Raw genomic sequence first — 20,580 nt, forward strand, 5'->3', positions numbered from 1 at the left:
AAGGTACGATAGAAATTTTAGAGAAAAATATGTTATATTTTAAGCTATACAAAAAAGACAAATTTCTGACAAATATATACATCTATACGTAGCCACATTTTTGTTTTATTCCTGTAGCTCAAAATACAATGCAATTTCTACCGAAACTTTGCATAAATATTCAGAACATGTTTATGTATTCATGGAATAAATGTGATGATTTTTTGAAACGCAGAAATGCAGTTTTTAAATATTTTGAAAATTGAGAGCACTGGTGCTCATGTGCACCAAATTTGCTTCCCATCAAATCTCTCTCTTTTCATCAATGCCTTCAAACTGAACCAGATAAGCTATTCAGCCTTTTAAAACTAGACCCATCTCCCTATATAGTCCATGGTCTTCAAACAAAGCTAAATAGCCAATCTTTGCAACATACATGAAACAAATACGGCATTTTCAAACTCATACGAACAACAAACATAAAATTAGCTTTACACAAGAAAAGAAGGACAAGAGGCCTTGTGATGGACCACAAAACTGAGGACGCACCCCTTTTATGCAGGGGGAGAGAATGAAGCATGCAACTGAGACCAGAGACATGGAACACATTGCTGCGACCGTCCTAGTAGGGCTCCAAGGATTCAACAACTCTCCTCGCTTGTATCTGCAAGGCCATCTGCCTCTGCTCCGGGTCTAGGGTGGATCCGAACCGGCTTGCTGCCCATATGAGCGACGCGCACTGCTCCCCAAGTAGATTCCGCATCTGATCATGTATGGGAGTGTTTTCCTTGGCATAAACATGTCCGATGAGTAGCAGTAGAAACTCACCACATTTCAACCTGGCATTCAAACGCCAAATGGTCAAAATAAATTAGTCAAGCCAACAACCATAAACAAACCTGGAGAAAAATGCAATAAGTACTGTTTCCAGTAGACGCTAGAGCTTTGTATTGGAAATTAATAAATATAAGGCATAATTTGTACTTTTCGCACATTGGAGAAACAAATATATACAATTTATACTGTTTCTAATAAGGAAAGAGCTGGAGACCCAGAGCTTCGCAAGGGAAATGCAAAACTGGGATTGCATGCTATTTAGTTGCTCATGTCAACATTTCATTGTGCACCATTACGTCTCAGCATTAAGTTGGAGGTAGTACAATTAAGGAATGAGCCGATCAGAGGTGAACAACTGGTACTCTTCAAGGCTAGTTTTGCAGTGGGCATTTTTACCACTAAGGTACCAAATCACACTTTACACCTTTTCATTCCGCGAGTTTATTATTCTTTTCAGTTACTGATGAGATATAGACACAGATCAATCGCATGAATGAAATGTATTAGTAACTATAATTCACATGCGACTTGGACAATAACTTTGGTTAAATTGTTGGCCATGCATTCAGATTTGAAATATATAAAAAAAAAACACTTCAGGGAACAATCCTTGCCTTATGTGCTCTTCCACTTGCTCGTCCTTCAAAAGCTCAGCAACCTTTTCAAGTCCACTGCATTCCTCAAACTCCTACAGAAGGAAGTAGATATATAAGGTACTCCTACAGATCTGCTGAAGAGAAAAATAACCGCAGCAACCAGAAATAATCAAGATTGACGACTTATTGATGTTATGTTGCGTCCTTTTCTTTATTATTAAGCAATCTCACATCAACTATTAATCATGTTAGGAAGCAAAATTTAATACTGCCCCCGGTTCAAAATGGTTGCCTAAAAATGGATGTATCTACACACTAAAACATGTCTAGATACATCCATTTTTGGGCAATTAGTTTGAACCGGAGGGAGTACTTAAACCTACTGGCACATCAGTGAAAGACACACTATAAGTCCTTTGAATGGAAGTAACATGTCAAAATAAAAGATTCAGCCATTTCAATCATGTCAGAGCTATCTGCAAGCTTACATTTGCAAATTATCTCATACATTCAGAAAACTCATCATAAATCTTAAGGAAACATCTTCGTGTACAAGATTTAAGACAACCATAAGACACATTCTGGTAAAGAGTGTAAATCATACAATTTGATTTGAAGGTGAAAAGAGTGTAAATCATACAATTTGATTTGAAGGTGAAAAGAGTGTAAATCATACAATTTGATTTGAAGGTGAATCCAACATCAATGATATCAGAGCATCCAAACAAACCCCTTGCTCAGTTGGACCTCTGCTGGCTAATATATTCAAGAGTACCTACAGAAACTGAAGCCGTTAACTGCATTTAGAAGAACAAAACACAATAGTAGTAAACCTTTAGAACAAAAGAGTGGCAGATACCTTCACAGCCTTGTACTTGTGAGCCAGAGCAGTGCATCGGCTATACAAAAGGCAACAGCCTTCCAAAACTCTAAGAGCTAGAGCAATTTCAGAATCAGTTGGGGGGCTGGTAATCTTGATTGGCTCGACTCCAAATATATGATCCAATGTCAAAACAGGATCTTCCTTTGCCTCATGCAATGAATTCTGAAAGAGAACAGTAATAACTGTCACAGAACATAAGCGTGTCAGTAATCACTACTTACTCAGGTGCCCACATACATATCAGATAAATGCATGTTCATCTTAAAACACTGAATGGTAAAGTTAGATGCCAAAAAAACTACAGCAAGGCTCAAATGAAAAAAAAATGTTATCTCGACACAAGCTACAGTAGATGCTCGTGATCACACGACTCTTAAGAAATCCAATATCAGATTTTACGATTCACAAATAAGGAACTATTGACCACTTTGTTCCAGAATTTGAAGTACATTGGTATGATCTAGTGTCCCAAGGTGAGGCTGGGAACTGGAACAATTGCTAAATAAAAGTAAGATCTAACAAGCTTGGTGACATACATATTTGGGAAACACAAAGACCAGGGGCGGCGCTACCACTGAGGCGAGCAGGGGCGGACGCGTCGGCACCCCTGTTGTGGAGCAGGGTACCCTCCCTACATCTCCCGCTCCAAGGACATAGTGGCGCAGGCGCAGCGCGCCACGAGAGGAGCCAGCAAAGCTTTTTTTGGCAGGGACGAAATGGTACGTGATTGAGAGGAAGGAGGATGGAAAGATGGGCCATGGGCCTGATTTGGTAAGTGGAACCGGCAAGGCCCGACTTCCAGTATTGGGTCTGATGCTGGCGCGTTTACGAACCGCAAATGGAGACGGGAGAAAGCCACCAATCAGGTACTAATTCCTCCCAAAATTCCTTTTGGAATTGATTTATCTCTGCTCATTTTCTTGGAACCAAGCAGCGTAGGAAACTCGTGAAGGCCTCTAGAAGCAGCAGTTAAGAAAATACAAGGAGGGGCAGAGGACGACCAAAGTTGACATGGGCGGAGGTGGTAAAAAGAGACTTGAGGGATTGGAATGTCCCTAAAGATTTAGCTCTTGATAGGACCCCATGGAAATCAGCGATCCATGTGCCAGAATCTTAGTTTACTTGTTTTTTCTCTCTCCTTGTGTTGGTTTCCTTATGTTTCAATTGGGTTTCATATATCTAGCCTACCCCAACTTGCTTGGGAAAAAGGCTTTGATGTTGTTATTGTTGTTGTTGTAGGAAACTCGTGAAGCTTGTGTTCCCCGGATACTTAATCTTGCTAATGCAATTTGGTTCTCAGTAGGCAGAGACAAATTGATGAATATGGTATCCCAAAAATAAGAGATGAAATGAGAAGGGCATATTTGTCAAGAGGCCCAAGTCATTCGATTTCCAACCCAAGTGTCAGAAGTCCATGTTGGTAGTTTCTAAATTATCTTTATGTTTTTTCATGTTGTTGGTAGTTGTAATTCATGAGTTGTGAAAGTTGAATCTTTGAGATAATTATAATCAATAATGAATCATGTATTCTGACTAACTGCACCAGCCAAACTTGCACTGATACTAGGGTTACATTCTAACAAGAGGTGAGAACCGTGGCGTAGCCCGGATGGTAGGCACAGGCTGATGATGTCTGCCTGCCCACTTGGGTTCGAGCCTCCGCGCTCGCAATACCAGGTCGTACTCACAATCAATAAGCCAGGGATTCTTCCACCGGGTCTCTTTAATTTTAATTCTAACAAGAGGTTCCCCAATGTTCGCGCTGGTCATCGCATTGTAGCCATTGTTACGAGACAGCGAAAAGCATCCTCCATTAATTCCATCCAAATACCCACTTGTTCTTGTATTGGCTTGATATCACCAATTGTCAAGAACAAACCCCGAATCCCAATATTATGAGCGTTTTCGCATTGCGTGAGATTAACCGATATGGGCGGGGAGATCGTGGTCTCCAAGTCGCGCAATCTAACCAGCCGCACCCGCCAAAATCACCCGAAGCCTAACGCATTTAAATTCTAACAAGAGTTGCCTCGATGCTCTCACTGGTTATCCACTGTTACTAAACAGCCACAGCATTCTGAAATGATCCCATACAAGCTCCCACTGGTTATCCCACCGCATTGATTCCATCACCACGCAAGCAGGAGAAACCAAGAACCCTCAATATCGTGGCTCTTTTTTCGCATTGGGTGGATCACATCACATCACCGGCAAGTGGGCGCGCGGGGAGATCGCGGTTACCTTGGAGATCGGGTATGGACTGGGAGTGGCGGAAGAGGAGCAGCTGCGAGTCGCCGGGCGCGGAGGCGGTGGCGCGGAGGAAGCCCAGGAGGCTGCGGAGCCCCCGCGCGCGGAGGAAGGAGAACTCCGCCCTGGCGTCCCGCAGCCCCGCCCGCAGCGCCAGCGTCACCTCCCGGTACAGCCGCCGCCGCGCCAGCGTCTCCGCCAGCTCCCCGCCGCCCTCCGAGCGCGACGACCCCTCCCCTCCTCCTGCATCCTCCGCCGCCGCCTCCTTCCGGCTCATCGCCCCTCCGGTCGCCGGCGACGTCGCCTCTCTCTCCTCACAGCTCTCCTTTTTTTTCAGTTACCGATTTGCCCTCGGCTGACGGGGAAGATAGATCACTTGAAGCCCACGGCTGGCCCAATGGGCCCGAAGCTGCGACGGGTTGGGGAAGCCCAGGCCCAACGAGCCCGGAACGACCGAGCTAGTAGAGTGGGAGGTGAGACCCTCCTCGCGCCGCCAAAACCCTGAAAACCCCCGACCGAGGAGCCGCCGGCGACGTGAGGCGGCGGCGATGGCGACGCGGGCGAAGGACCTGGCGAAGCGCTCGACCAAGTACTACGTGGAGGAGGCGCTGTACAAGCGGCTGTTCCGGCGGGGCTCGACGCCGCAGGCGGTGCGGGAGGAGGTGGATGGCTTCCTCGGCAGCCGGAAGCGCGCCTTCAAGTGGGAGGTCGGCGTCTGCGTCCGCCGGCTCCGGCGGCAGGAGCTCTACCGCCCGGCCCTCAAGGTCCAGCCCTTCCCGCCCCGTCCCTTCCCGTCCCCTTACTGTCAGAGCTGTGCTTCTTTTGATGCCATTGGTGTGGTACGCTAGATCTGGTGGTGGTAGTATGATCGTGGAAGGGAGTACACCTTGTGCTAGATCAAGATTTGTGTTGCGAATTTGCTTCGCAGGCCTGCCGAGTTGTTTAGCCCCAGTGGAAGGCTTTGATTCGATTATCTGTATTGCGTGTTTGATCCCTAGACCTGAAGATCGTTGTGATGTTTTATCCATGTGGTACTGCGACACCTTTGTCAAATTGCCGATGATAGAGTCTCAGAAATGATGAAATGAAAATACCCTTCTAGGCGTCTTTCACTTTTGTCTCCCTCTACCCACTGGTTCAGTTGTGGAATATAGTGCTGAGTGGTGTATAAGACTTGTAAAATCGTGTCTTTTGCGTCATGTTTGCTTATATTTTGATGGACTTACAGTATAGGCTTCTGAAATACGGCAAATGCTGTATCGCAGACTTTGGTTGGTCCAGATGGTTTATTTCCATAGATTTAGTCCCATTTCACTGCTGGAAAGCCACCATTTCTATGTTACTGCTGGTCTGTTCATTACTCTGTTTCACTGTTTTGATAATGCTTCATCTGCGGTTTATGAATCGCCTTTAGCTGCTCTGTATGACTTACAAAAAAGTTGGGCCATCTCTTATACAATTAGGTTCTTAGTCTTCGTGTTTATTCTTGGTACTTCCTCATTCTGAATAGGCATGCTGATGGTTGCATATACTTTGTTACCTGTCACCACGAACGATCACGGCAACCTATACTCTCATTTCTCTTGGTATCATTTGTAAGTTACTGAACTTCTTATGCATATTTAATCTTTCTTGGAGTTTACGTACTATGTCCTCACAAGTTAGTTGTTATGTTTTAAATTTTCAAATTTTCTCATACCTATTAGCACTTAGTATACCGTAGCTAATTTTTTAGTATGCTTATCGCGATGAGTTGTGTAAATAATCTCTTTGCTGGACCTTTTGCATACTTGATGTGAACCTTGCTATGGAATTTTCTTGCATTATTTGCACCTAGAGTGGACCACCCTGAGGTAATGGCCTAGCTAGGCATCTGGCTTTTCTAGCATTGCCAAATGGTTTAGCTAGACATTTGTTTGAGTTTTATTTGAGAGCACATTTGTTGAGTTTTGGTGTGCTGTAGTGTAGGTAATGTTTCTGCTGCATGATTTTAAAAGACTTCTCCCTCTCTTTGTCCTTTTCGTTATCTTTTAAGTTAGACCATATATTTGACATTATGGACCAGTTGTTGCCACATAACAGAACAGAAATCATGCAAATGGTGTGTAATTGTCCATTCAAAGGACTAGTAATATGTGCATTGTGGCGTGGTCTGTCAGAAGCATGCAATGACATTCAAAATATTACCATGACTGCATGATACTTGACTGTACTACTTTTGCTTCATGGGTTTTTTATAATGCTTGTTAAGCCTGACAATGGTCCTATAACTAAACTAAACAAGAACCATACCCAATCAACATGCAGTTCAGAACCACAGCTAAACCACACCCTGGCCGCCCTGCACAACTTAAACTGAGTTCCAGCTCAGTGGCAAGGCAAGGCGAGTGCGCAGCCAGCCCACCCGGGTTCGAATCCCCATCACGCGGTAATTTCGCGGGAGGGGCGAACTTTAATCGGGTTATCATCCTAGCGTCCATCCGCGGGGAGGGTCTCATTTCTACCTAACAACGTATAACCAAGGGAGGGATCATTCCCCCGTTGGTCAACGTTTTTTTAAAGCAAACTATACATCGTCCACCCAAACCAAAACCAAACCACTTAACAAACTATGTGTTAAACCCAATTCCTAGTTTTCTGTTGAAACTGCTGTCGCAGGTCTCGCTCCGCCCTTCTTGCTGATCAACTCGAGGCGATGTATTACTCGCCGAGAGTTGTTTCCTGCCTGATGCTATTAGCCAAGGCATGTTGACTTGCACGTAGTAGTAAAGCTTGCTCTGCTAGATAGCTAGCTAGTTACATCCTAGTGGCCTATGATTAGCAGCACAAAGCAAGTTCGTTTCTCCAATGAGCTAGTCGATATTTATGGCAGCACAACTGATGCACGCGACATGCAGAGGGCTCATAAGTCTTAACACGAACCAAATCAAACTGCTGCTTTCTTGCATAGGCCTTGAACTTAAAAGAAAACTGCTCAGACCCATCTGAAAAAACGGATCTTAACCTGAGGTCCTGGTCAGTTCTACCTCTAACTATTAAAAGACCCATAACTAATCCAAACTGTAGGACGGACTCAGCCATTCCCAGCCAAACCAATCAAACCCAAAACGAGAAACTAAACCATGTAACCCGGTTTATGCTAAAACCATTCACAGATTTATGTTTGGTCTAGCTGAATCCCCACCCCCAAAGTAGCATGCTAAAAGCTAGTGTGTGTGTAAATGCTGTTGCGAGATTGGCTTCCCTCTTATTCATGTTACTACTATGTGAGCATAAAAGACTTACATTGATGGACTTTCATTGTATTTCCTTTCTTATTTTACCTGGAGCAGCACTAAGTGAAGTAATCTTTTTTTTTCTTTTCCCTGCTCATTTTTGTGAATGACTTTGCTAAAGTAGTTTTTTTAATGTATTCATTGATTTTACTATGATAATTTGTGCATGTGTCAAGTGAATCAGAACATAAAATGCTTATAGCATGCTCCAGATGGAGATCATTATATAATTTTGAATGTTGCATATCTGCGTGTAGTTGTTCTTTAACCCCTTCTATTGTTCATTTCTGCAGCTTACTGAAGTTATGAGCAGAAGAGGCATGAATCCTACAGTCGGTGATCAAGCAATACGCCTGGATCTTGTTGCTAAGTCTAGAGGCATAGCTGCTGCTGAGAAGTACTTCATGGATCTCCCAGAAACTTCTAAAACTCATCTCACATATGGAGCGCTTCTCAATTGTTACTGCAAGGATTTAATGGTTGAGAAGGCCCTGGCCCTTATGGAAAAAATGAGGGAGCTCAACTTTGCTTTCACTGCCATGTCCTACAACAGCTTTATGACACTGTACACTAAGGTCAACCAACCTGAAAAGGTCCCCGGCATCATCCAGGCCATGAAGGCAGATGATGTATCACCAGATGTCTACACTTATAATGTTTGGATGAGGTCACTTGCAGCTCGTCAAGACATATCAGGGGTGGAGAGGGTGATTGAAGAGATGGCAAGGGATGGACGTGTTGCTCCTGATTGGACAACATACAGTAACCTGGCTTCCATATACGTTGATGCTGGGTTGACTGAGAAGGCAGAAGCTGCTCTGAAGGCACTAGAGAAGCGGAACACTGGCAATGACCTTGAAGCCTACCAGTTCCTCATCACATTGTATGGGCGAACGAAAAATTTAGTGGAAGTTCATCGTGTTTGGCGGTCATTGAAGCGGAATAATCCTAGAAAGGCAAACATGAGCTATCTCAACATGATTCAAGTTCTGGCGAACTTGAAGGATCTGCCTGCTGCTGAGGCCTGTTTCAAAGAGTGGGAAGCCCGGTACATCCGTCCACCCAAGACTAAAGCAACTGATGCTGTGACAACTGAAGCTTCTAAGTTGGGCGAAGAATCTACAACTAACGCATCCAACAATGATTCTGATGTTAAGGGAACCAAGGAGAAGGGAACAGAGGAGCTTGACCTGAAACACCCCAAATATGACATCCGGGTTGCCAATGCTCTGATCAAGGCATACATCTCAGAGGGTATGCTTGACAAGGCAATTGCTCTCAAGAAGCGTGCCAAGATGCGTGGAGGAAGGCTTAACGCCAAGACGTGGGAGATTTTCATGGAGCACTATCTCAAGGAAGGGGATCTCAAGAATGCTCACTGGTGCGCTGACCGTGCGATCAAGAAGGGGCACAGCAGTGGTAGGATCTGGGTGCCGCCACGTGACGTGACCGAGACCTTGATGGGTTACTTTGAGAAGAAGAAAGACGTAGATGGAGCTGAGCAGTTCGTCGAGGTGCTCAAGAAGGTGCAGAAAGATCTGGGGACGGTGGTGTTTGAAGCGCTTGTACGAACATACGCAGCGGCTGGGAAGAAATTCCCCGGGATGCGGCACCGTCTGAAGATCGAAAACGTGGAAGTTGGCGAGGAGACTTCCAAGCTGGTTGATTCCATCTGTGTGGATTAATTGATTAGCATCCCTCTTTTTGTTCATCTCAATAAGAGACAGCAGGATGCTTCAATCCTTCTTTTGCGTTTTTTCTTCTGCGAATTCTGTAACGCCAGGATGTATACTGAAATTTAGCCTGACATTTGTTTCTGTTTATCGGCTGCTTCCGCACACCATGGGAGTCGTCCATGGGCGTGAAGCACTCTGTTTGAAATGCTCTGCTTTTCAGTTGTACCAGTGTTCTGTCTGTGGTTGGCGGAATGAACTGCACATGTTTTGCTTGTTGAAATCAAACTTTTAATTCATGTGCTCTGACTGCGGTGTCCTTGTTTCTGTGGTGTGAGGATTTAGGGAACAAGTGGCAAATTGCTGATTTCGCAGAATTTTTGTTAATCATATGAAAAGGTTGGATCATATTTGTTTTGTATGTACGCTACTTGCGTACTGAACCTAAGTAATAGGAGTACGCTGTGACGATCGCTCCTCTCTGTTAATGCCGCAAAAGATGTAAGGTAATTACTCAGATGTCAGATTATATAATCTCTGTTAATATCCAAACAAACTATGGTTCCACTATGTTATTACCTCTGTTAATGCTGCAAAAGATGTATATATTTCGGAACAGAGATAATAGTACATTGTTACATTTATTATAAGGATATATGCCTCTGAAGAGTGGTTTAAGCACCCTCTTGAGGAAAATAATTATGCACTCCAAGCTACATCTGGAGTTCCACTCTGAGCTTTCTTTTGTAGATTGCCAGAACTAGCTGAATGCCTGCGCGTTGCAGCGGGATAAAAATATATGTTATGTATATACGTAAAGTAATTTATTGTTGATAAGCCATGGGGTGTTGTAGAAATGAATGTGTTACAATATCTACAAATAAATAAATATGTGCTTAGAAATTCATGTGTATTGCAACCGAAGAGAGAAAACTTGTAATTAGAACACACAAAGTAATTTTTTGTTTATCTCGTACTAAGGATGAAGCAGCAGTCCAATCTAGAAGTGCTTAAAAACGGTACTATGCGGTGAAATTTATTATTTGCCCTTATTTACTTTGACACTTTACTTTTTGCCCTCTATTACATTGAACTATCTTTTTTGCACTTTACTTTGACACATGATAATTTGCCCTCTAAAATTATTTTCTTTTTATTTGAGGACAAATGAAAGATCCGAAGGACAAAACTACCCTGGTTGCGCATCAAAAGAAACCAAACCGATCTTAGCCCTTTCTCCCATGTTTAGAATAGGGCCTAGAATTCTCAAAAAAAAAAGAATAGGGCCTAGAAGAACCCTAGCTCAGGCAGTAGCCGCCGGCGCCGCCGCTCGACGCCGAGCTGGCCCGATACCCTATGCACCTCCGCCGCTAGGCCGGTGCCGCCGCTCGCCGCTGCACAGGTCGCGGAGTTGCCGTCCCGCGGCGCCGCTACACGTGGAAGAGCAGGGCGGTATGGGCACCGACGCGGTGGTTGATGAAGGATTACCGGCTCAACGCGGACGCGGCCGCCTTCCGAGCAGCTTACCCCCGACCCCCAGGCGGCGGGCGTGATCTTCGTGCTCCACAAGATCTTCAGGAAGGCCATGCTCCCTCCGCCGTCACCCGTCTGCTGCAGAGATAGCGAGGAGGAGCGCTCCGTCTGCGCCGTGGACGAGGACCTCGATGAGTTGGTGCTACTGTTGCGGGAGCTCACGGTGGAGAAATAAGGCGGACTCGTGGGCTCGGCCCTGGAGCGGAGGTGCTCCTCCAGTCCTGCCCAAAATGGCGCCGCCCCCAAATTCGCATGCGGCCCGGTTGATGCGGCGGCAGCGCGCACGTGGGCAAGGGCAGCAAGGGGCGACACGGCCAAGGGAGGGGATCAGCGAGCCGGCACAGCGTGGAATCGAGCAAGGGAGCCACGAGGCTCTGCTCTCGTTGGTTGGGGCCGAGAGAGACGGGGACATCGTCCTCCTCCGTTGTTCGTCGTCTCCTGTGCCCCCATCACGCGCCCGCGGCCTCCTTGTCCCCGTTCTGTGGTTAGCGAGCTCTGCCTCAACCCGTCCGCCATGGCCAAGCAATCCTCCGAGATGGACGTCCTCGTCCCAGATGACCACGCCTGCAACTACATCCGCGCGGCCCCTCTTCTGTGTCGCAAGGCTTGTCCCGTTCCATCCGTGCCCCGCGCTAAATCCGGTGCGAGCTCTGCCTCAAGTTCGCATGCGTTGGCCGGGCACTCCTCCGAGCTAGGCGTCCTCGTCCTGGATGGCCACGCCTTCCACGACCTCCACGTAGCCCTTCGCGGCGTGGAAATAGGGCGACCGCAGAGGGAGTTGTGCTCGGTGGCGCGGAGCGGTGGAGGGATCTTGCGGGTCGGGGCAGCGCGGAGGGAGCTGTGCCTTAGCGGCGAGAGCTCAACAATATTTCTGATTTGGGACTTTTTTTCTGCGCGGAACAAAACAACGAAACGGTGCGTTTCACTTGGCGGTGGCATAGCTTGTAATTTTAGGCAGGCGGTTTTTTTAAGTACGCTGGTTTTTTTCCTCTAGCCGGCTTTTCCGCCGTGGGATCGCTAGATTGGCTTGGTTTTCTGGTTTTTACGTACGACGATAGGACGCTGGTTGATTGGGTCTTTTTGACGGACGAAAATATAACCCGGTTTTTTCGACCTACTAACACCACCGATCCGTAACTTATTAGTAGAGATACTTGTGATTTTAGTTTTGAACTTGGACGTTGCCACGCTAGCTAATCTCGTGATCCTACTTTACCACTGCTTCGCATAGCACAGATCACACCTACTGGCTCTTCCCAATGAGGCGATGACACTCTTCGAGGGTTGTCATCAAGTGGAGACAGGCGGTGAGGCAACCGCGGCGGCGCTGTTGGATTTACGGCGGCACTCGTTGAGCAGGTCCATGTAGAACTGGCACTTGCTGATATCACTCCCCTCGTGATTGAGGCACTGCAATTATGCTTATAGCGAAGTTAGGTCATGAGATGAGTTGAAATTAAAGCTCGAGATGCAATCCGGAATGAAGCGAGCCCGATATATACGCACATCGTCTAAGGCTTGCTTGTGCAGGTGGCACCGTGGCAGGCACCGTCGCCCGGAGGTGGAGATGACGTTTGAGCAGCAGCAGCAGCAGCAGGAGGTTGAGCTTCAGCGACGACCCTGACGGTCCTAGGACCCATCAACCAGGTCGCTATGCAGACGCCAATGCCCCAACGAAACCCTGAACACTCATCATACATGAACAAACAAACAGTTTGGTTATGCTGGACCTGTACTGATGGTATGGAAGTAGGTAGACGGAAGAATTTACCGCTGGCAACGGTGGATCCCCGGCGATGGCCCATGCATGAACTAGCGCGATCAATCGAGCAGGCAATGATGGAGATTAAGAAGCCAGTTAAAGGTTTCTTTGTATCGGATGAGGCTGATCGGGAGGGAGCCCTTTTATTCTCCTACGACCATCCATTTCTTTCTTCTCCCGCAATGCAAAGGAGCCAAGGACTCACTCCTGCTTAGTTTCTTCACCCGCAAGACACTCCAAATTATTCCCAGTCTCACGGATGCTATGTCACACGCAGTGGATGCTGAGCTCCCCCTCTGGCTGTGGTTGAAGTTTCTTTTTTTGTTCTTTTTTCGAGAGCACGCAAAATGCGTTCCATATTTTTATACTGTATAAAATAACTACGCGTCACCATAGACAGGGCACAAGATTTATAGTGTACTTCTTGGGTGACAAATTAAAGTGGGCGGGCAAGCATGACTGCGCGTCGTGCGAGCGCGCACTCGCAGATGCCGTTAGCCCGTGTGCGGAGCAAGAGAAGGAGAGGCGGGTCACGGAATTCTGATCGGCTCCGTTCAGTCGCGTCCGCTGCCATGTCTATGGGGTTGGGCATGTTCTCCTCATGGCCGGATGGTGGTCTCAGCTCAGCGCTGTGCAGTTTGATTTCCTGTGCGGCTCTTCCTTAGAGCATCTCCACTTGTCCCCCCGAACAGGCCCCCGGCGAGCCCTTTTTTACACCCGGACGGCGTAAATCGGCCCAGTCGCGTCCCCGGTTCCTCGTTTTCGTCCGGATATGGCCCTTCATCCATCCGACGAGCCCACGCCATCCCCGGTCCCCCGGGGCGCGCTCGGGGACTCCGGACGAAAGATTTTGGCGCGAAACGTCGTGTGGACCCGCGTAGTCGGCGACAGGAAAACCAAATCCTATCGATTTTCCCTCCAATTTGCTTGCATATCCCCATTCCCTCTAATTTGCTTGCATATCCCCATTCTCTCCCGCCGAATTTGGCCATTCTCCTCGTCTTCCAGTTCCAGTTCCCGGCGGCGTCTTCTCGTCCACCACCACTCTCCTCCTCGTCCACCACAATGCCGCCGAAGGCGCCGGCGAGGAAGCCGCGGGCGAAGAAGACGAAGCCGCCGGGGAACGCAAACTCGTCGATCCCTACTTCAAGAAGACGAACATGAACGTGTACCGGGGAGACAAGGCAATGGCCACCCATTGAGGGATCATGCAGACGGCGTGCAACAAATGGCACGGCATACAGGAGGAGGTCCACAAACGGCCGATCAGCGGCCACGACTTGGAGCAAAAGGTATGCTCCGTCGACCCTGCATCACCGAGGTGCATCGTCGTTACCTGACCCGTATCGCCGTGCTCTTTTTTACCCAGCTGCGCCGAGCGTTGGACATGTACACGGACGACACCGGCCTGCAGTTCAAGTTCCTCAACGTCTACGCCCGCCTCGAGAACTGCGAGAAGTGGAAGGAAACTCGCACGACCCTCTCGAAGAGCAAGACCGAGCAGTACAACCCCGACGCTCCGGCGGCTTGCGCGGCGGAAGGGCGCCCTGAACTCGGCCAGAAGAAGCTCAAAGAGCTCAAACGGACGGACAATCCCGCCGACAGGATGCAGGCGTCGATCGACAAGTGCTGGACCGACTTGAGGTCGCACGCCGACGGGAGGAACGACAAGTTCGACGGTAGGTGGCGGGAGATGCTCGCCAACCAAGGCGTCCGGATCGCCCTGATGAAGACGACGGCGGCGGCAAAGAAGAGGAACACAGACTTGGCGTTCCTGATGGGCGGCGGCGACATGGAACTGATGGACGAGGAGACGAGGAATTGGTACCAGGGCCACCGCAGCGACATCCTCCGAGCCACTCCGGCCCGTCCTTCGTCGTCTCCGCCGGCTCCTACCTCGGCTTCCTCACCATCTACCTCGTCGACTGCGGCTGCTTCGACGTCCACTGCCGCTGCTTCCTCGTCGGCTGCCGCAGCCGCTTCGGCCACGGCGTGTGAGGAAACTGGTCCGTCGGACACCGCCGTGCCGGCCGGGACTGCCGACGAGCCTGTCTTCGTGTAATTTCCCTCCTATCGCCGATCTGTGGCTGATCCTTTTGCTCCTTTTGCCGATCAACTGGCCGTACTTGTAGCGCGGGACGGCGCTTTGTTTGAATTTAAACTATGTCCGCCGAACTCCGGGTGGTCGACTGGAAATACGGTACTCCCCACGACTTAATTTCGTCCAATCCGGCGGTTGTTTCGTCCGGATTTGGACGTGGGGAGTGCCAACTAGTGGAGATGCTCTTACCGCTCCGAGTTTACTGAATTATGTATAACGGTACCGCCGCCCTCCACAAATAGTCAAATACCCATCCCAGTGAATCGCATGTGAAGAATGACAGGGTTGTAATGAACTAGGCGCTCATCCAGTTCATTTGTTTAATATAAACCTACCTTGAATGGCTGAATTTGATGGTTGTTCTGGTCTGTTACTTGTGTTTCATCACATAAGTTTGTTGTACAATACAATGCTTTGTGGTTGCTATCAGTTTGCTTAACCGCTCAAGAAAAATGCAGTACTACTGTACTAGCGTGTACAATCAGTGGCTTCTATCATACCGCCCCAGAACTGGCTACACATGTTATCGTTGTTTATGCTCCCTCACTATCAGTGAAGAAAAAACATTGCTTGCTCCCTCACTGTCATCCCTGTTTATGCTCTGCTCACCAGTTAACACTTGGTCCAAGCAGTTGCAAGTTAGCAATATACACATATGGTTTTCTAGGTGATTACGATGTTTGTCCCCTATAATTTCAGAAAATTAAATGATATTGGTTGAAAGAATATTCTTGGAACTACATAAGAGGTATATTTTATCTCTAATAAAAATAATTATTGTTTGGCAACATGTTATTGGGGATGAGCTGATCGAGAGCACAGAGGGTGATGCAGTGGAGATCGCCGGGGAGGGGATGCGGTGTAGGTGGACCGGAGACTCAAGAACCCTTCCTCTGATGGATGCGGCTGAGACCCACCTAATTGTAGGCCATTGTGTTTACTCAAAAATCTAAGAGATATGATACGGCCATGGTCTATAAAAAAATATTAAATAAAAATTAAATCGTAGCAACGGTTGCTTGGACTATTATGCCGTGTGACATTTCACATGATTTTTTTGCGTTAAAAACATAACTCTAAAACAATGGTAAATCAACGTATACTTCAAACCTAATATGTTTGATTTATTATTTTAGATACGTTGCAACACACGGATATTTTTACTAGTAATCTCTCCTCCTACTTAAAATGGAGGAACTGGTTCCGGCGTCAATCGGTACGTCGTCCGCTTTCTCCTTCGTCTGACTCCCCGAAGCGTCGCTCGTCCCGCAAACAACGCTTCCCAAACAAATCTCTTCGTCAAAACTGTCTGCTGACCCAAGCGCAGATTTGCGGCGGTGCCCGCCCCTCCCTCCCATGTTCCGAACGACACTCGCACAGTCCCCTCCTATCCTGTGCTCGCTGATGACCCCCTCATGCGCCAACCTCCTTCTGCCATTCCCTGTACTCGGGAACGCCACCTGCTTGCTCCGTCACGCCGCTGCCGCTGGTGCCCCGTGCTCTCCAAGATCTGCCTCTCGTCGGGGGCCATCAGCAGCGCCTTCACTGAATTCCGTGGCTCGGCGCCGCCCCCCTGGACTGGACTCCAGATGGTGCCGCCTCGGACGAATCCGGGGAGCTCGACTTCGATGACGACGACGGCCGTGGCGGCGCGCCGATGCTACATGGACGATGCTCGCTGGCTCTGTCATCCTGTCCTCGCCTTCGTCCTCAGACTCCGCCACACAGGTAAGATACCGCGAGGACGAGTCGTCGATTTGTTCAGGCTGCATCTTTGTAGAGTGCCTGTGCAAGTCCGAACTCGAGGAAGAACTTCGAGATCACCACCAAAGTCTTTGTTAGTCGATCTTCATAGTAAACATTGAACTTCACAATTTATGGAAATTATTTAAATCTCATTGACTCTCACAATTTCTGGGTGTGCCGCTGCACACCCGGCAACACCATCTTGATCCATCTCTATGTGTGTTCTTGTCTTTCTGAATCAGCCAACACCATTTGATCCCATTGTGCGTTTTTTTATCTGCAGAGGACTGGTCACTGGATGCATGATTTGTTGTGGAGTGTCTATCGAGCCAAAACCTGTGGCGCATCTTTGAAGGTCCTGGGATGCGCACCCCATGGGTAGTCGTCCATAGAACATGTGAGGCCTTGCAACTGGATTCGTCAAATCGTGGTGTGTGTGCCAATGTTCGAATTGGGTATACAGGTTGGGAGTTCATTGTCCTATGTTACTAATTGATCCTTGTTATGTTATTGGACTGAATTTTGATGTGCAGCGTCCAAACATTTAGAGAGTAAGAGCGTTCAGGCTTATGGTTTCTGCACCATGTCATTGGCGGTGAGGGGTTCCTCGACAGCGGGGATCTGTACAAATAGCAAGTTCCTAAGAACAAACGGCATGCGTCTACATTGGAAGGCATCGTCATAGAAAGGCACAATGCTGGGATCGCTACAACTTTCAGATTGCGTAGATTAGTAGCTGGCGTGGGAGTTGAGTCGGTTTTTCCACTGTAAGTGACAGCAAATATGTGCTTTTCCCTTCCATTTTCATATTATTAATACTGCTTTGTTTCTGATCTTTGCATGGGGACATCAGAATTACTTCTTAGTTCACAATATTGTTTTTCTGCAAAATCAACGATTTGTGCATTCACATCAGGCAACAGCTCACAACACTTAAGTTTTAAGCGCTCCCTATCCTTTAACTTGACAAACCAGGCCATTTATTTCAGCTATGCATAAACCCCTTTTTTAGGATTAAAACACACACATCACTGTGCATGCACACCGCCACATGAGCGCGTCTTCTAATCACATGCTATACTGACAGAGATTGAGTAACCATGCGTTTCTCACTAAATTCCTATTTATTATGTTGTTGCATATATCATATGGAATTATGGATACACAACTGCTACGTTAGAAGTGTAGTTGGCTGAACTGAAAAAATAATTTATTTTTTTTGCTTTGTATTGCGAATATTTTTTTTGTCTCTTATTTATTCAGAATGCAGGATGGTTCCACCAGCTTCATTCTGGTCCTTGTGTTACCTGTAAACCCATGACATTGAGTATCTCTAAATTATAAAATGCTAAGTAGCTGGTTAATGTACCCTTAAGTGAATCGTCAAAGATAATGATAGTTTTTGAATATTTGATTCAAAGCACACATGTTACAATCTAATAAGCCTGAAATGAACTATTCGACTGAGATTTTATTGTACATTCAATTATATATATGCCCATGATTCTATTGTTTGACTCTATGGTACCAGCGTCATTTATGTATCTGTTCTGGTTTGAGATTATTAATTCGCGCAACCTTTGGTGCTAGAAGGAGAGTTGTTGCTTCAGCCTAAAGTGGAGCGGGTACCTGTTATGCTGAAGCTGGTATTATCACATATTCACGTTGCATTTGGTCCTGGCGATTTTAATGTGAGGAACACCAATGTTGGTTGCTTGTAAGCCATGTCTTGCTGGTGATATGAAGGTCCGACTTGATTGTTGATTAAGGTGGAAGAAGATTGACCATAGGGGTGTCTTGTTGGCTTCCATTTTCCTTGTTCATATTGACTTGAATTATATTGAGAGATATTAGGGTCTGGTTAGAAAGCTGGCTAAGGCCCCGGTCATTGATATGCTAAATATTACGCTAGGTAGAGATCATTTTCATGACATCCAAGTTTTCTCTATCTTCCTAATCATCCCATGGAAAGAAATATCTGTTGCATATTACTATGTGTTCTCCCTTTACCTCTCCATCCAGGTATGTATATATTTAGATCCTTTCATTACGATTTTCTAGCATTGCATGATTTGTATGATTATGTATTAGCATGTTGCTCTGGTGCGTTATTGCTAATTCTATTATTTGGATTAATTAGGTACACAAATTGAGAAATATCCCCTTGAATGGTATATGATGATGTATCAGGCATGTTGTTCATGAGCATGATGGGAATGGGTTAATGCTGGTTCCGATGTTTGCAGTTATGCCAAACATATATTATTTTGATTAATCATGTTCAAAAATTGAAGAATATCCCCTTGAATGGTATTTTTGTAAGTAGGTCATGCTGAAAGTTTAATTTGTTTATCAACAGGCACAATTCAATAGGTAGAAATGGATCTGCAGAGCCAACGAGTCTTGCAAATGGGGTTTACAGGAAATCACTTGGTCAAGGCGCATATGGAAAGGTTATCAAGGTAAGATTTAGGCCATGCTTCAAGGAAATTTTTGTTTAAAAATATATTAATACGTGAGTCCACAACATGTAAAACCTATCCACACATTTCTTTCCGTACTAAAATATGACAACAAGCCAAACAGAGCATGTTTGACTGTCAAATGATATCAGCTGAGTTTTCAGATAATCGATTTTGAGTAAAAGTGAAAAGATTTTTCCATCAGACCGTTCTATTTTGGTTAACCACATTTTAAAATGTCTCAAGGCCACTATTCTTATTCATCTATTTATTTGTTTCTTGGCTGCAATACTTCAGTGTTTGTTGATTGATTACCAAGTGATGTTGTAATGCACCCTTCGGTTCCTTAGGACTTAAGAGAGATTCTCTGAAGAAGAAAAACGAATTCAATGCTTCTTTTTCGAGAATTAAGGAGACAATACTCAATATGGATTATGAATACACAATGACTATTTGTTGTCATGTGCATAACTTTGGAGTTTGATTCCATTTTCATGCATATTGAAGGATCCAGGTTTGTAGATGACACATCAAATTGATCACATTACATTGATGATTTTTTTTTCTTATTGTGGCTACCCAGTATAGATGGATCTTTAGGAGGTCTTCTGTATAAGTTGAGTTTTGCACACAAATCAACAATGGAGCTGTAATGGTGGAGTTGAAGGTAGAGCTCAGCGGCGTGCCGGTGGGAGGAGGATTGATTGGAGAGGCCAGGGAATTCGGACATTTCCATATGTGCTACCCTTTTCTATCTGGGGTGATTGGTCCATCATGGTATATTTGTTTGAATTTTAGATGACATTGGATCTGACTGTAGGTGAGCTAAGCAATGTTGAGCCAGAAGTGCAGACTAGGCACTTGTATCTATGTATGACCCTGACATTGTTATGTGTGTACCCCCGTATCAGTTTTTGGTAATTCACGACTGATCATGACAATGAAATTTGTTCAATGAAAAATTGAAAACTAATGAAGATCTGCTATCTTCATAAAACTAATGTTCACGACACTGATCAAGGGATTCTTTGTTGGCTACAACTTGCATTTGTTGATATGGAATTGTTATTCCTTCACTTTAGTTGTGGATCTCGTTGAAATATGGTCCGTTATCTTATTGACCTTTTAATAGGAAGTATAATGTTATTCTATTTTGGTACTTCTTTTTTAAAAATAAAAACTTTCTTTGGCACAAATTGAGTATTTCATTTTATTTGACGTACCAAGAAAAGGTATATACATGAAAAGAAAAGAAAAAATGAATAAGATATAATTATTATATTGATATGTGTTTTCAAAAAACCCGTGGCAACGCACGGGCATTTAACTAGTCAGAAAAAAAGAGGAAGGCTGAAAGAAAGATCTAAGATCTCCAACTGCTAAGAACAAAGTACTAACATCCAGGCACAGCCTAAGCGCGCCAAGCCGTGTTAGACAGGGTGCACACTCTACATAGATCACATATTGACATATTTTTGGATGAAAC

The 20,580-nt window shown here is 46.0% G+C and overlaps 2 protein-coding genes and 1 long non-coding RNA gene across 7 annotated transcripts; 2 read left to right on the forward strand and 1 right to left on the reverse strand.

The window, feature by feature from the left end:
• Positions 1 to 339: 339 nt before the first annotated feature.
• Positions 340 to 4,879, reverse strand: LOC127311492 (uncharacterized). Its single transcript, XM_051341927.2, has 5 exons — positions 4,537 to 4,879; positions 2,272 to 2,477; positions 2,089 to 2,187; positions 1,431 to 1,504; positions 340 to 818 (listed from the first exon to the last, which is right to left on the reverse strand). Exons 1-5 carry the CDS (start codon positions 4,817 to 4,819, stop codon positions 602 to 604), a joined length of 879 nt encoding a protein of 292 aa, XP_051197887.1. The 5' UTR covers positions 4,820 to 4,879; the 3' UTR covers positions 340 to 601.
• Positions 4,880 to 5,019: 140 nt separating this feature from the next.
• Positions 5,020 to 9,789, forward strand: LOC127311491 (large ribosomal subunit protein mL101 (rPPR4)). The gene is made up of 2 exons (XM_051341926.2): positions 5,020 to 5,306; positions 8,111 to 9,789. The coding sequence occupies exons 1-2, from the start codon at positions 5,091 to 5,093 to the stop codon at positions 9,500 to 9,502; spliced, it is 1,608 nt and encodes a 535-aa protein (XP_051197886.1). The 5' UTR covers positions 5,020 to 5,090; the 3' UTR covers positions 9,503 to 9,789.
• Positions 9,790 to 16,256: 6,467 nt separating this feature from the next.
• On the forward strand, positions 16,257 to 19,973 carry LOC127311490 (uncharacterized). 5 transcript variants are annotated; one of them, XR_007857706.2, is made up of 6 exons: positions 16,257 to 16,614; positions 16,916 to 17,062; positions 17,166 to 17,399; positions 18,223 to 18,378; positions 18,992 to 19,094; positions 19,678 to 19,973. It is a non-coding gene; the product is annotated as an uncharacterized lncRNA (long non-coding RNA). The 5 variants fall into 5 exon arrangements; XR_007857708.2 differs by having other exon boundaries at positions 19,683 to 19,973; XR_007857705.2 differs by having other exon boundaries at positions 18,992 to 19,973.
• The last annotated feature ends 607 nt before the right edge of the window (positions 19,974 to 20,580 follow it).

The sequence above is a fragment of the Lolium perenne genome, chromosome 7 (genome assembly GCF_019359855.2).
Source record: "Lolium perenne isolate Kyuss_39 chromosome 7, Kyuss_2.0, whole genome shotgun sequence".
NCBI lineage: Eukaryota > Viridiplantae > Streptophyta > Magnoliopsida > Poales > Poaceae > Lolium > Lolium perenne.